At 39.8% G+C, this 13352-nt stretch overlaps 1 protein-coding gene across 2 annotated transcripts in view; it reads left to right on the top strand.

The window, feature by feature from the left end:
* man1b1b (mannosidase, alpha, class 1B, member 1b) overlaps window positions 1–13352 on the top strand; it is a 43714-nt gene that overhangs the window by 23569 nt on the left and 6793 nt on the right. Inside the window, exons 7-11 of one of the 2 annotated variants that reach the window (XM_072565522.1) lie at window positions 1115–1297; window positions 2630–2778; window positions 5184–5372; window positions 8544–8734; window positions 9222–9342. In XM_072565522.1, coding sequence (XP_072421623.1) covers window positions 1115–1297; window positions 2630–2778; window positions 5184–5372; window positions 8544–8734; window positions 9222–9342 — 833 coding nt within the window. Of the gene's footprint in view, window positions 1–1111; window positions 1298–2629; window positions 2779–5183; window positions 5373–8543; window positions 8735–9221; window positions 9343–13352 lie in introns of both variants that reach the window. The other variant, XM_072565521.1, reaches the window with a different exon arrangement.

Raw genomic sequence — 13352 nt, 5'->3', positions numbered from 1 at the left:
AAGATATAAAGTAAATACAATAAGAATTGGCTTGCAAATAGAAAACAGACTGTTGAGATAAAGGGAGTATTTCAGGTTGTCAACCTGGAACTAATGGAGTACCACAGGGATCAGTGCTGGAGCCACAGTTATTTACAATATATGTTAGTACCTTGGATGAGGAAAGTGAATGTACTATATCCAAATTTGTGGGTTACACAAAAAAAGGGGGGGGAAGGCAAACGGTGAGGATGATGCGAAGAGTGTGCAGAAGAATACAGACAGGTTAAATGAGTAGACAAAAACTTAGCAGATGGATTGTAATATGAGGAAATGTGATGTTATGCAATTTGGCCGCAAGAATAGATGAAATGAAAATGATTTAAATGGAGAAAGACTGCAGAAAGTTAGGAGATGCAGGGGTTTGGGAATCCTCGTCAATGGGTCACAAAAAGCTACCATCCAAGTCCAGTGAGTGATGGGGTAGGCAAATGGAATATTGGCCTTTAATTCAAAGCGAATGGAATATAAAAATAGGGATGTCTTGCTTTAACTATACAAGGTACTAGTCTGACTACAGCTTGAATACTGTGGACAGTTTGGCATTGGAGGCAGTCCAAAGAAGGTTCATACCAGGTATGGAGGGACTGTCTGATGAGATGATGTTGAGTAGATTGGGGCTGTACTCATTGTTTGAAATGCTAATGAGAGGTGGCCCTATTGAAACTTACAAGATTCTGAAAGGAATTGACAGGATACTTGAAGGAAGGTTGTTTCCCTTTATTGCAGGTGCTAGGATTAGGTGCATATTTAAGATAGAGATGAGGAGCAGTTTGTTCTCAAGAGGGTTGTGAATCTGTTGAATTCTTTACCATAAAGGCTTGTTGAGGCTAGACCATTAAGCATGTCCAGAGCTGAGACAGACAGGTTTTTAATCAAAGGAGTTGAGAGTTATGGAGAAAAGGCAGGAAAGTGGAGTTGAGGATCAGCCAAGATCCTGTTGAATGGTGGAACAGACTCAATGGGCTGAATGGCATACTTATGCTCCGAAGCCTAATGGTCTAGATGTGCCACCCAATATCAGTGCTAATGCCAGAAGCGGCATTTTTAATTTTGTTCTGTTTTTTTTCAGCAGGGCTGAATGAGCGACAGATGGCAGTGATAGAAGCATTCCAACATGCATGGAAGGGATACAAACAGTATGCCTGGGGTCATGATGAACTAAAGCCCATTTCTAAGACTTATAGCGAATGGTTTGGCTTGGGACTGACGCTGGTTGATGCCTTGGATACGATGTGGATTTTGGGACAGCAAGAAGGTGACTTTGTTGAATTGTGTAACAGAAACATAAGACCATAAGACCATAAGACATAGGAGTGGAAGTAAGGCCATTCGGCCCATCGAGTCCACTCCGCCATTCAATCATGGCTGATGCGCATTTCAGCTCCACTTACCAGCATTCTCCTCGTAGCCCTTAATTCCTCTAGACGACAAGAACCGATCAATCTCGGCCTTGAAGACATTTAGCGTCCCGGCTTCCACTGCACTCCGTGGCAATGAATTCCACAGGCCCACCACTCTCTGGCTGAAGAAATGTCTCCGCATTTCTGTTCTGAAATGACCCCCTCTAATTCTAAGGCTGTGTCCACGGGTCCTAGTCTCCTCGCCTAACAGAAACAATTTCCTAGCATCCACCTTTTCCAAGCCATGTATTATTTTGTACGTCTCTATTAGATCTCCCCTTAATCTTCTAAACTCCAACGAATATAATCCCAGTATCCTCAGCCGTTCCTCATATGCTAGACCTGTCATTCCAGGGATCATCCGTGTGAATCTCCGCTGGACACGTTCCAGTGCCAGTATGTCCTTCCTGAGGTGTGGGGACCAAAACTGGACACAGTACTCCAAATGGGGCCTAACCAGAGCTTTATAAAGTCTTAGTAGTACATCTCTGCTTTTATATTCCAAACATCATGGTGTTCCCTGGACATTTAGTTGTCAGTCAAAGCAGACTTTAAAATGTCAATGAGATCAAGATCTTTGCTATTTGTAAGGACAGGTTCTTTATTATTATATGGTACTTTTGCTTTTTATATCTAGAAATGAAGTTGACAAGAATTATGACGTGCTTTGATTTCAGTGAACTTTCAGAGATGTCAGCCTGAGGGTATAGGGTTGAGGCAATTTAAAAGGAATTTGTTCTACACCTGGCAGTATTAGACTTGCAGATCTTTGTTCTACACCTGGCAGTATTAGACTTGCAGATCTTTGTTCTACACCTGGCAGTATTAGACTTGCAGATCTTTGTTCTACACCTGGCAGTATTAGACTTGCAGATCTTTGTTCTACACCTGGCAGTATTAGACTTGCAGATCTTGGAACATGTTATATCTGCTAAATGTTCTTTTCCATCAGCGCTACTGTACCTCATTTCATCAATGAAAAATGTAAACAGGCAACCTTTGTTCTTTTAAACACTAACTTTCAAACGTACGTTTGTATTTTTGAGAAAAAAAATGTTTAATGGAGTATTCAAGGCAACAGAAGTTCACCCCGATATCAAATCATTAAAATTGTTATTTATAAGTTTATTTCATTGTTCATGTTTAAAATGTAAATATGTATATCATGCTTTGCTTTGCAATTTCAGAATTTGAAGAAGCCAAGAAATGGGTGCTTACTGATCTGAATCTTGGTAAAAATGTGGATGTGAATTTGTTTGAAACCACAATTCGTATTTTAGGTGGCTTGCTTAGCATATACAATTTAACTGGAGACCAGGTCTTCCTCGATAAAGCAGTAAGAATGCTTTCTACTGTAATTTTGCTTGCTTGAAATTATTTATGTAAAAGAGCTGTTTAAAAATTGTTATAGTTTTTTTTGTAATGCCTCCAGTCATTTCTTGATATTACATGGTTTGAACCGAAATGGCTGAAGACTGGGATCTTTGATGTGTGCACCTCAGGAAGTGTCTGGGATTGTTTCTTCACTTCTGGCTAAAGATTGTTGCAAATCTTTCAGCCTTGTCTTTGTGCTGATGTACTGGGCTCCCCATGATTGCGTATGGGGATAATTGCGGAGCCTTCTCACCCATTAAATTGATTGATTTATCCATCACCGTTAACGACTGGATGTGACATGACGTTCAGGCAGATAACAGTATTCTTGTTACATATACAGAGCCTTTATTACTTGCAATGCAAGGCACTCCCCCTTAAAGGGACAACAGTGGCCCTTACCTGGAGAGTCTGCCTTTTGGCGGTTACAATCACAATTTTGGTTGTTTCTTATTGACCAATTACACATTAATTTTCATGCCTTGGTAACGTAATAGACTTATCACACGGAGCGTTGGGTACATGGCACCGCAATACAGTTTGAATGTGTGATAGTTTTCTGTTGTCTGGCTGAATTGAGACAATTATGGTGAGCTAGCTTAACTTGATTACATGCTTGCTTACATGTTTCTTTGCTTAAGTGGAGCCGGGTATGATTAACCTTACCTTGTCTATTGTGTTTAGCTGCACATTTTATTGTCCTGTCTATCGAATAGCTTAGATGACCTACTTTTATATTTTAGTCCTGTTTTTGAATTCCTCCACAACTGCAGAGCTTAGATCTGATCCATTGTTTGCAAAATCACTTAATCCTGTGTATGACATGCATAGAGTCATTCGGGTGTTTGTGATTAGAGTGTTCTGTAGATGTTTTGGCAAATGCTTTATAATTCATCTTAATAAGGCACTTCCCTAGGGTGTGTGGAGAACAAATGAAAATGCCTGTCTCTTTCATATTGTCACACTTTTTAAAGGTAAAGTCACCATAGTCTTACCAGACCTTAGGATGGTGTTCTCGTTAGAAAGAATCCCTCAGGAGAGGGATTGAGAAGATGACGACTTTATGGTAACCTCAGCTGGTGTAGGGAATTGTACCCATGCTGTTTGTGTAACTCTTCATTGCAAACAGCCATCTAGCCAACTGAGGTAAACCAATGCTCCAGCTGTGGTACACCATTGCCATTGTTGTGCAGCCTTCTCCTAGCATCAGTATGTGGGCCATGTGATTAAACATCATGGATTTAAAGGTCTTCTGCTGAAGTTGTTCTCTGCATTGCTTCTGCTGCCACCTACCTGTTGGGTGATATTGGAGCAAGTTTACTATAAATAATTCCAGTCAGATTTGATATCCTACTACTTTTCATATCTGTCCCCTGATTTTTGAGCGTTTTTCTCAGGTGAACCTTTAGTTCACATACAAGTTTAGTTACTCATGACGTTGTAAAACAAATAATGAGCAAACGTGCTGTAATATTTAAGAAGTAAATCTTAATTTTAATAAATATATTGTGGAGTGAGGTTTAAGCAAAACTTAAACGTTCAGCCTTAAATATAATGTTAATGCAATGAGTTTTATTTCCCTGTTTATTTTACATGCATTCTCACATTCTGGTTAGAACCTTGTTAAGCACAAGGTGGTTATTCGATCAGTCATCCTTGTGTTGTCTCTTTGAAAGAGACTGTTACAGTATGGTGGCTCAGTGGTTAGCACTGCTGTCTCACAGCAACAGAGTCCTAGGTTCAATTTCAGCCAAGGGCGACTGTCTGTGTGGAGTTTGCACATTCTCCCTGTGTCTGTGTGGATTTCCTCTGGGTGCTTTGGCTTCCTTCCACAGTCCAAAGATGTGCAGGTCAGGTGAATTGGCCATGCTAAATTTCCCATAGTGTTAGGTGCATTAGTTAGAGGGAAATGGGTCTGGGTGGGTTACTCTTCGGAGGGTCGGTGTGGACTTGTTGGGCCGAAGAGCCTGTTTCCACACTGTAAGTAATTAATTTAAATAGTCCTGCAATTTCTATTTTTTTCCCCTTAGACCTATAAATTTATGGTTGTTGGTTTCATTTTGATGTTGACCCTTTTGTTAAAAAACAGGGAGGGATGATGTTTATACAAGAGAGTAAGTTCTTTTACATTCCAGACCCTAATTGCTTTGACCATCTTTTCTCCATATTGAGAACTGGTTTCAGTTTGGCCATGTCAGTAATCCAGTTAACCATGCTTACCTTTGGAGTGAACCAATATTCTACCTCACTGAAAATGCAAGATTAGTTCCATTCTCTGTAAAGTCTACATTAAGCTCTATGATACCAGTGACTGGCAAACTGTGAGACTTTGCTTCTTGATGAACTTCTAAATTTCCTCCAATATAGAGCGAGTTGGGAAATCGCCTTATGCCAGCTTTTGACACTCCATCCAAAATTCCATATTCTGATGTAAATATTGGGCGTGGAACTGCCCATCCCCCACGCTGGACCTCAGACAGCACCGTTGCAGAAGTGACCAGCATTCAGCTGGAGTTTCGAGAGCTCAGCCGCCTGACTAAAGAAGAGAAATACCAGGTATGGCAGATTGACCAATCGCAGCCAGCTTACTTGAAATTGTAGCTATTTTGATCAACCTGTTCAGACGTGTTGTGGGGGAGGTGGAACTTGAACCTAGACCTTTTGGCCTAGATGTAGGTACACTGCACTGTGCTACAAGACCCTTCCTGAAATTGTAGTTATTTTTAAATCAACCTGTTAGGTGATGTTACGACTCACATCTAGCACAGGCAAGACTGGAACTCTGATCTCCCAGATCACAGGTAGGCACAGCGATGTGGCTTGAATGTAGTCAATATAGTCCTTAAAATGTAGCACTGATTGTGATTTGTCAACTGAGAAGATCTATAATCAATGCTAAAGTCTATCTTCTGAATGATATTCAGCACGCTGTAATATCAAACTTGTTGCCATTAGCTAATAAGGTAAAGAAATCTGAAAACTGATTTGACTGTTTTGTAGGTTTGTAAAATTTTCCTGCTTCATGTTTAGTTTCTGTTCTGAGCATTTTTTTCAAATTCTAATTGCTAATATGTTTATCTGCAAGGTTTGGTTTGGTTTGGTTTGGTTTGCTCAACACTTCGATAACATGCTAGTCTGTTTTAACATGTCAGTGTAAATTCCACATACACCTAAGGAAAGGTAAGATCAGGTCATCTTGCTCTTTATAAGGTGAAAGTAGAGGAACTTTAAATTGTACTCCAGCTCTGATTCATTGCTGTAAGTCCAGATCTAAAGTAGCAACAGGAACCCAATGGCCAGCCGATCTCTCTGCAATACCGATCTGCTTCCACTACCTTTTGCCCTATGCACATACCTGAAATGAATCAGAATTGGTTCAAACTTTATGCTGTTTAAAGTCAGCAAATCACGATCAATATCTTTACTTGAAGTTAAAAAAAATCACACAACACCAGGTTATAATCCAACAGGTTTAATTGGAAGCACGCAAGCTTTTGGAGCGCCGCTCCTTCCAATTAAACCTGTTGGACTATAACCTGGTGTTGTGTGATTTTTAACTTTGTACACCCCAGTCCAACACTGGCATCTCCAAATCATGTTTACTTGAAGTGACCAGGTAGGAGAAAGTGACATTAAACAAGGAGTAACTTTGAAAAAAAGTATTACAGGATTTCCAGTTAGATCTCTTGTAGCTACATTTCAGATTGTTATAGTGGTTTGTGATGTAGTGACAAGTAGATCATTTTTCTTGTCTTGAATGTTTACCATTTCAATTAAATTTCATAACTATCACACGAGATTTGTCCTTTTGTCTTCGTGGGTTTTTAAACTGAACTTGCGTTGTCTCTTTTTGTGTAAACAAATTTGGTGAATACTTAAATATTGGGAAGACTGAAACCATTGCTCATTGTCTCAGCCACCATCTCTGTTGCAGAGCTGTCAGTTCCTTCCTTTTCCTAGCAATTATCTTAGTGTGGAACATGATCGTTTTCAACTTTTCAGCCCATATTTGACCCGGCGTGGATCTTGTGGAACAGATATGTGTTAGTGCTGAGACTGCCTGTTTCCACCTCTGAGCATCCTTGATCTATCTCTTGTTCCATCTCATCTGTTGTTGAAAGTCTCATCCATGACTTGCTACCTCTAACAATGGCTATTCCCTCGTAGCCTGGCTGATCTCCCAGAAGCTGCCCTCTGAAACTCGTAGTCATCCAAGAATGCACTCTCTGGGTATTAGTGTGTACCAAATCAGTCATCTTCATGTTCTATATTAGCTCCCTGTCAAGCAACATCTTGATTTTTCACCTTTGTTTTATAATCATCCATGGTCTTGTCTCTCTGGATCTCAGCAGTCTTCTCCCAGCCCCATAATCTTACCAGCTCTCAGCATGTTCTGGTCTCTTGAGCAACCTTTTTTTTTACTGCTCCATCATTGGTGGCTGTACCTTCAGCTGCCCTCCCTACACCTCACCGCCTGTCGAACTCACTTTGCTCCTTTAAGCCATTCCTTAAAATTTACATTCTGTTCAATACTTGCCTCCAATCAACAGCATTAGAACAGATTATCTGCCCTTTGTCTTACTCTTGTTTGTAGGACCTTGCTGTTGGTTATTGTGTTTTTTTAAATGACAAGAATGTATGTATATGTCAGTGTGAAATTCATTCATAGGATGTGGGTATCGTTGGCTAGATATTACAAGTCACTTAGCTATTATTGTCCAATCCATGCTACCCTTGAGAGAGTGGTGGTGGAACATGTAGGAGCATCCACAGTGCTTCTGGAAAGGGAATTCCAGGATTTTGACCCAGAGACTCTGAAGGCCTGGCGATATAGTTCGAAATCAAGAAGCCCTTGTCTGTCTTGATAGAGGTTGCAGGTTTTCAATGATGTTGGAAGAGTTTCATACATCATGCAGTGCATCATGTAGGTGGTGCACATTGCCACAGTGTGTTGATAGCAAATGGAATATGGTGGATGAGATGTCAGTACTGTCACATGCTTTCTCTTTTGGTGTTGAGCTTTTTGAGTATTGTCCTGGCCTCACCTTTGGAATTCAGCACTTCTGTCCGTATTTTGACAGGCAGGCACTGAATGGTGCTAGTTGTCCAAAGACACCAGTGGAGAATAGGATATTGTTGAACAAATGCCTCATGGTAACACTGTTGACAACCATCTCATCACCGATGCTTGAGTAGCCTGATTGGGCAATAATTGTCAGGGCCGATTTTTGACCTGGTTTTTTGAGGATTGGACATACCTAGGCAATTTTTCAGTATCAGGTAGACGTCAGAGTTGGATTCACATACCTATGTTAATATGAAGGGGAAGTAAGACAATAGGAGAGGGAGGCAGCTAGCTGGGTTAGGGCCAGGGCTATTAGTCTTGTCTGGAAAGGACAAAGGTCTTGTCTAGGCTTACTTGCGTGGAATGGGGGAATCCACATGTGTGGACCGAAAGAGTACAGACTTTCAGTTGCTGTTGCAGTAAGCTATTTTGGTAGTGGGATTTTTAACCCTAAAATCCCCAATGTGCTATAGAAGAGAAGTAGAGCATGGAACTGACCCCTCTGTGCCATTTTAACTTCTTCAAAGATGTTGGGGTTCTTAAAGAGGTCCATCTCACTAATTTTGAATTCTTTGGTTATGAAAGATGCTGCATTAATCAAATTATTTTATATTAGTTCCTGATTTCTGAAATTAAGAATCATTTTTTTAACCTTCAAACAGGCAGCAGTAAATGAAGTAATGAAACATATTCACAAACTCGGAGGGAAAATGGATGGATTAGTTCCAATGTTCATAAACACGAACTCTGGCCAGTTTAGTCACCTTGGAGTCTATACACTTGGTGCCAGGGCTGACAGCTACTATGAGTATCTACTAAAACAGTGGATTCAGGGAGGAAGGAAGGAATCAGAGTAAGTGATATACAATTCAAACTGATCCAACCAGTGACTTTCATCAGTAAATTTGCAGTTTATTTTCTTTCACCTTTCTGTTGAAATTCCAGAAATAAATAGAGTTTTTAAAATGTGTAATATGTAGCAAGCCTTTTTTTTTGTGCTAACTGGGTCTGAATCTGGTGTCGTGCAGAAATAATGTCACCCCTCAATATGCTGTCATCTATCCTGCAGCAGTTTGATCTGGATGAATCTCTATTGTGTATGCTTCAGAGTTTGCAATCTGAAATGACTTTATAAGGTGAGAGACAATGAAAGGCAGACACTGAAGTTATTGGTTTTCAGTACCATTCAATCAGCTACTTGGAAGATGATTTATGGTGGAATAGTTTTTTTGGTATTTCTGCATATTAAACTAATCTGTTGCCGTCACGGTGTTGTTTAATTAATTTTCCCGTATTTGCACTTGATTTTCTGTGTTGATTTTCATTATTGTATTTGTCAGCTTATTAGATGACTACCTGCAAGCTATAGAGGGTGTCAAGAAGAACTTGATTCGGAAGTCAGAACCAAAGAAACTGACGTTTGTTGGTGAAATGTCCCACAATCAATTCAGTCCTAAGATGGTAAGTAGCTTTGATGAAATCAGTGTGATGTCCATTCCTAGACTAATCCGTTAATGTACAGATGAAACTGCCTAACTTTCTGCTGCTTGTTGTGTTATAGCAGTGTTTCTGGGGCTCTTGTGGTGCAATGATAGTGTCCCTACCTCTGAGCCAGGATCCCTAGGTTCAAGTCTCGCCTGCTGCAGAGGTGTGTAATAGCACCTCTGAATATGTGGTTAGAAAGTATCCAGAGGTGTTTCTGATGATGAACTTCTCTTCTGGGTTTGGGTCCAGATCAGCATGGGCTGCTTTGAATCATTTTTATTGCTGGGATTTTTCTCTTATTATAAATACTCAATAACCATTCCAGTAGTGTGGAACAATTTCATTCCAAGAATAAGCAGTTGAGTTACACTGTCTTGAACAGGTCCATTAACTGTATGAAGGTCTGAATTGTTATGAAATAATCATCTGTTTCAGCAGAGTGCCTAGTTCTGCCATTGATATAGAAATCATCTGAACTTCTTGCATTTTTCATGGCCGAATTTAGTTTACCTTCCTTATACTAAGTTAATCATGAAATCTAACTTTCAACGTGTTATATGTTTGGCCTTATTGGCAACCTCTTAAATATGGCCTGAGCCATTTGTTCATCCTGTAAACTTGAAGCTGAAGTAGGGTGTGTCAAACTCATTCTGTAGAATAATGGGTACACTGATCAGATTATTTCTCACTGTGTGTCACACAAACTATGAAAGGCCTTCAGGTGCCACTTCTGATCTTGAAAGAATGTCCAATTTATCCCCAATTAGCTGGGAACAGTATGCCAAAAGTTTAAGCAATTTCACTTTGCTACAATGCCACTCATGAAATGTTACCCTCGAGCAAAAAAGACATTCTGCCCAACACAGAAATGAGTAATGTGGTGTGTGAAATTGAGCGTTGGTGTGATACCAGATACATAGGCTGTCCATCCCAGACACTGGTGGATTATAGCATGGCCCTTTGGCTGTTCACAATAAGGTGCTGGTCATACCCAACCAGCCCACATAAGCAAAACATCCAACAATCAGTGATTCTGCAACTGCTCAATATTTGTCAAGGGTGAGGAATGATGCTGTGAAGCACTTTAGGGTTGTCAATCAGGCTTACAGTGTGGTGTACTGACATGCACAAGAAGCTACAGATATTAATACATGTGCTGCGCCTGTTTTAACTCAATAGTTTAGGTGATAGCCATTCACTGGCTCATTTCCTAATGCAATTTCTTGACCAAAGTCAAAAAGTGTGGTCCTGGAAAAGCACAACAGGTCAGACAGCATCCAAGGAGCAGGAGAGTCGACATTTCAGATATAAGTTTCTGATGAAGTCTCCTGCTCTTCTGGTGCTGTCTGATCTGTTGTGCTTTTCCAGGGCCACACTTTTTGAATCTGATTCTCTAGCATCTGCAGTCCTCACTTTGTCCCAATTTCTTGAGCCAACATTCCTGGTTTAAAATGCAAACAATGTCAGACAGTTAACTTTCAATCATCATTAATTGATGCATTTTTTATGACAATGTATTTTATCAGAGTTCACCTTCTAATTCATTGACACTTCCCTGTCCTGTAGTATAACTGATGGCTTTTGCCTCAAACTGGTATTCCTGGTAAGTGGAAGACTAAAAGCTTCAGCAAAATGGGCCCTTTTTCAGCAGTCTGTATTGTCAAACTATTTAGAATCATTATATACAGAATTCTTGGCGGCTGTTGTGGTGTAGCGTAGTCTTTCTGGTTCTGAGCTGGGAGGCCCGGGCTCAAGTCCCACCTTCTCCAGAGGTGTATAATAACATTGCTGAATAGCTTGAATAGAAAACATCTAGACAGGATTCTGACTCCGCCTTACTGTCGCCATCTCAAGGCCAGTTTGGGGTGGACAAGAAGTGCTGATCTTGCCAGGGATTATCATATCCCACGAAAGAATAAACGAAAAGAGGCTGCTTGCCTTCAAACATTGTGCATTTTTTTCCTTTGCTTTGTTTCAGGGAACATGTATATTAAAATATTAGTTTCAAAGGCACTCCTGTGTTTTGAATTTGGGTCACTATGGTGACAGTAAAAGATTCTGTATGTGGTTTTATTCCTGTAATGTATTTGATCTTTGTTCGGGCCACTTGTTTTCTATTTATATGTTTAGTGAGTTTTGGGTGCATAATTTGTTGAGCTGGACTGACCAGCAAATATTGATTCAACTTGTAATACTGCAGTCAAAAAAAAATGTATTCAGTTCAGAATGATCTTGCATAATTAGTATTACGGGTGGAGATGGTGAAATAGTGGAAATATCACTGGAGAAGCAATCTAGAACCCTAAGTAAAGGTCTGGAAACCTAACGTAGCAGGTGGTGAACTTTGAATCCAATAAAATCTGGAATAAAGAGTTGCTCTAATTACATGTCACTATTGCTAGTTGTTGGAGCACCCATCTGATTGACTGATGTCCCTTAGGGAAGGAAATCTGCTGTCCTCACCTAGTCTGGCATACATATGATTTCAGACACACAGCAGTGTCATTGACTCTTAACTGCCCCTTGAGCAATTACAGAGGGGTGATAAATGCTACTCTAGCTAGAGATGTCCACATCCTACTAAAGAATAATTTAAAACAAAACAAACTCTGGTTAATTGTTGTCAGTGTGCCTGTTCTTTATATAACTTATCTAAAATGATAAAATCTTGGGTTTTATAGAGAAATGCACACAAGTAGGGAAATTATGCTGTACAGTCGGTTTTGTTATAATGTGCGTTTCTTCAATGCAAATTGGCTATAACGTGATTGAAGAATTTAAACCATTATTTGTTGAACACAAACTTTCTTACCTGTATTGGCTATTACACAATTCTAGTTCTATTGGCTTAAATGGTGCTGTTATTATGCGATTTCCTTATAACGTGGGATCGAATGGAACTGTTGTATTATATCAGAACAGACTGCATCTTTAGAAAGAGTTAAGAGGTGGTGCTGGAAAAGCACCGCCAGACAGCAACTGAGGAGAAGGAGAATCACCGTTTCGAGTATTGAGCTCTTCATCAGGAATGCAGCCCTTGTAGAGAGAGTAGGAGAAATTCTTCAAGGTAGGCATCCTTGAAAAAGGCTTCACGGTAAGGTTATAATCAACTAAGAGTAAGGACTGCAGATGCTGGAGATCAGAATCAAGAGTTTTGTGCTGGAAAAGCACAGCCAGTCAGGCAGCATCCGAGGCGCAGGAGAATCTATGTTTCGAGCATAAGCTCTTCATCAGCAATGATTGGCCATTATGCGATTGAAGAATTTAGAACATCATTTGTAAACTTTCTCATCACTTTCTCCCTGTATCTTTATAAAGCTCCAATTAGACCACAAGTAGAATATTAAATTCAAATCTGGTCACCACGCAAGGTGAGGTACAAGGGTGGAAAGGAAATTTTCAAGAATGATTCTAGCAATGTGGAATTTTAGCTATAAAATTAGGTTGGTGAAATCGGTTGTTTTCCAGGCAACTCTGGAAATTGAGGGGAGAGTTCATAAGATTTTTGCATTATGTAAAAGGAAAAACTGTTCCCACTTGCTGGTGGTAAAGGACTAAGGAACATAGAATTCAGTTTTGGACATAAGATACATGAAGACATGAGGAAGAAACTTTCTATGCAGCAAGTGGTAATGAACTGGAGAAGAAATTTGGCACTTCAGGGCAATGTGACTGAATGGATTGTCCTGTGAAGAATTTGACATGGACATAGACTTGGTTGACCAAATTTCATAATGACTTTTTTTTTTAATGTGTAGTGTTTGTGGAACAGAATATCCACAGGTTTCTGATGTTCTCTCAGTTGTATTTACAAAAACACATTGGTTTCTGGTTAATAGCAATATTTCAGTCTTTTAAAATGACATTGTTTTTATTTGTGCATTATCCAGTATATGTTGCAATAAATTGAATAATTAAAATTGAAGATCACATATTATGTTTATTAAACCCCTGTGACAGTTTCAGTAATTCCTGTGATCAGCAAC

The sequence above is a fragment of the Chiloscyllium punctatum genome, chromosome 49 (assembly GCF_047496795.1).
Source record: "Chiloscyllium punctatum isolate Juve2018m chromosome 49, sChiPun1.3, whole genome shotgun sequence".
NCBI lineage: Eukaryota > Metazoa > Chordata > Chondrichthyes > Orectolobiformes > Hemiscylliidae > Chiloscyllium > Chiloscyllium punctatum.
The sequence above is the reverse complement of the archived record's forward strand: the minus strand, read 5'-3'. Positions and strand labels throughout refer to the sequence as shown.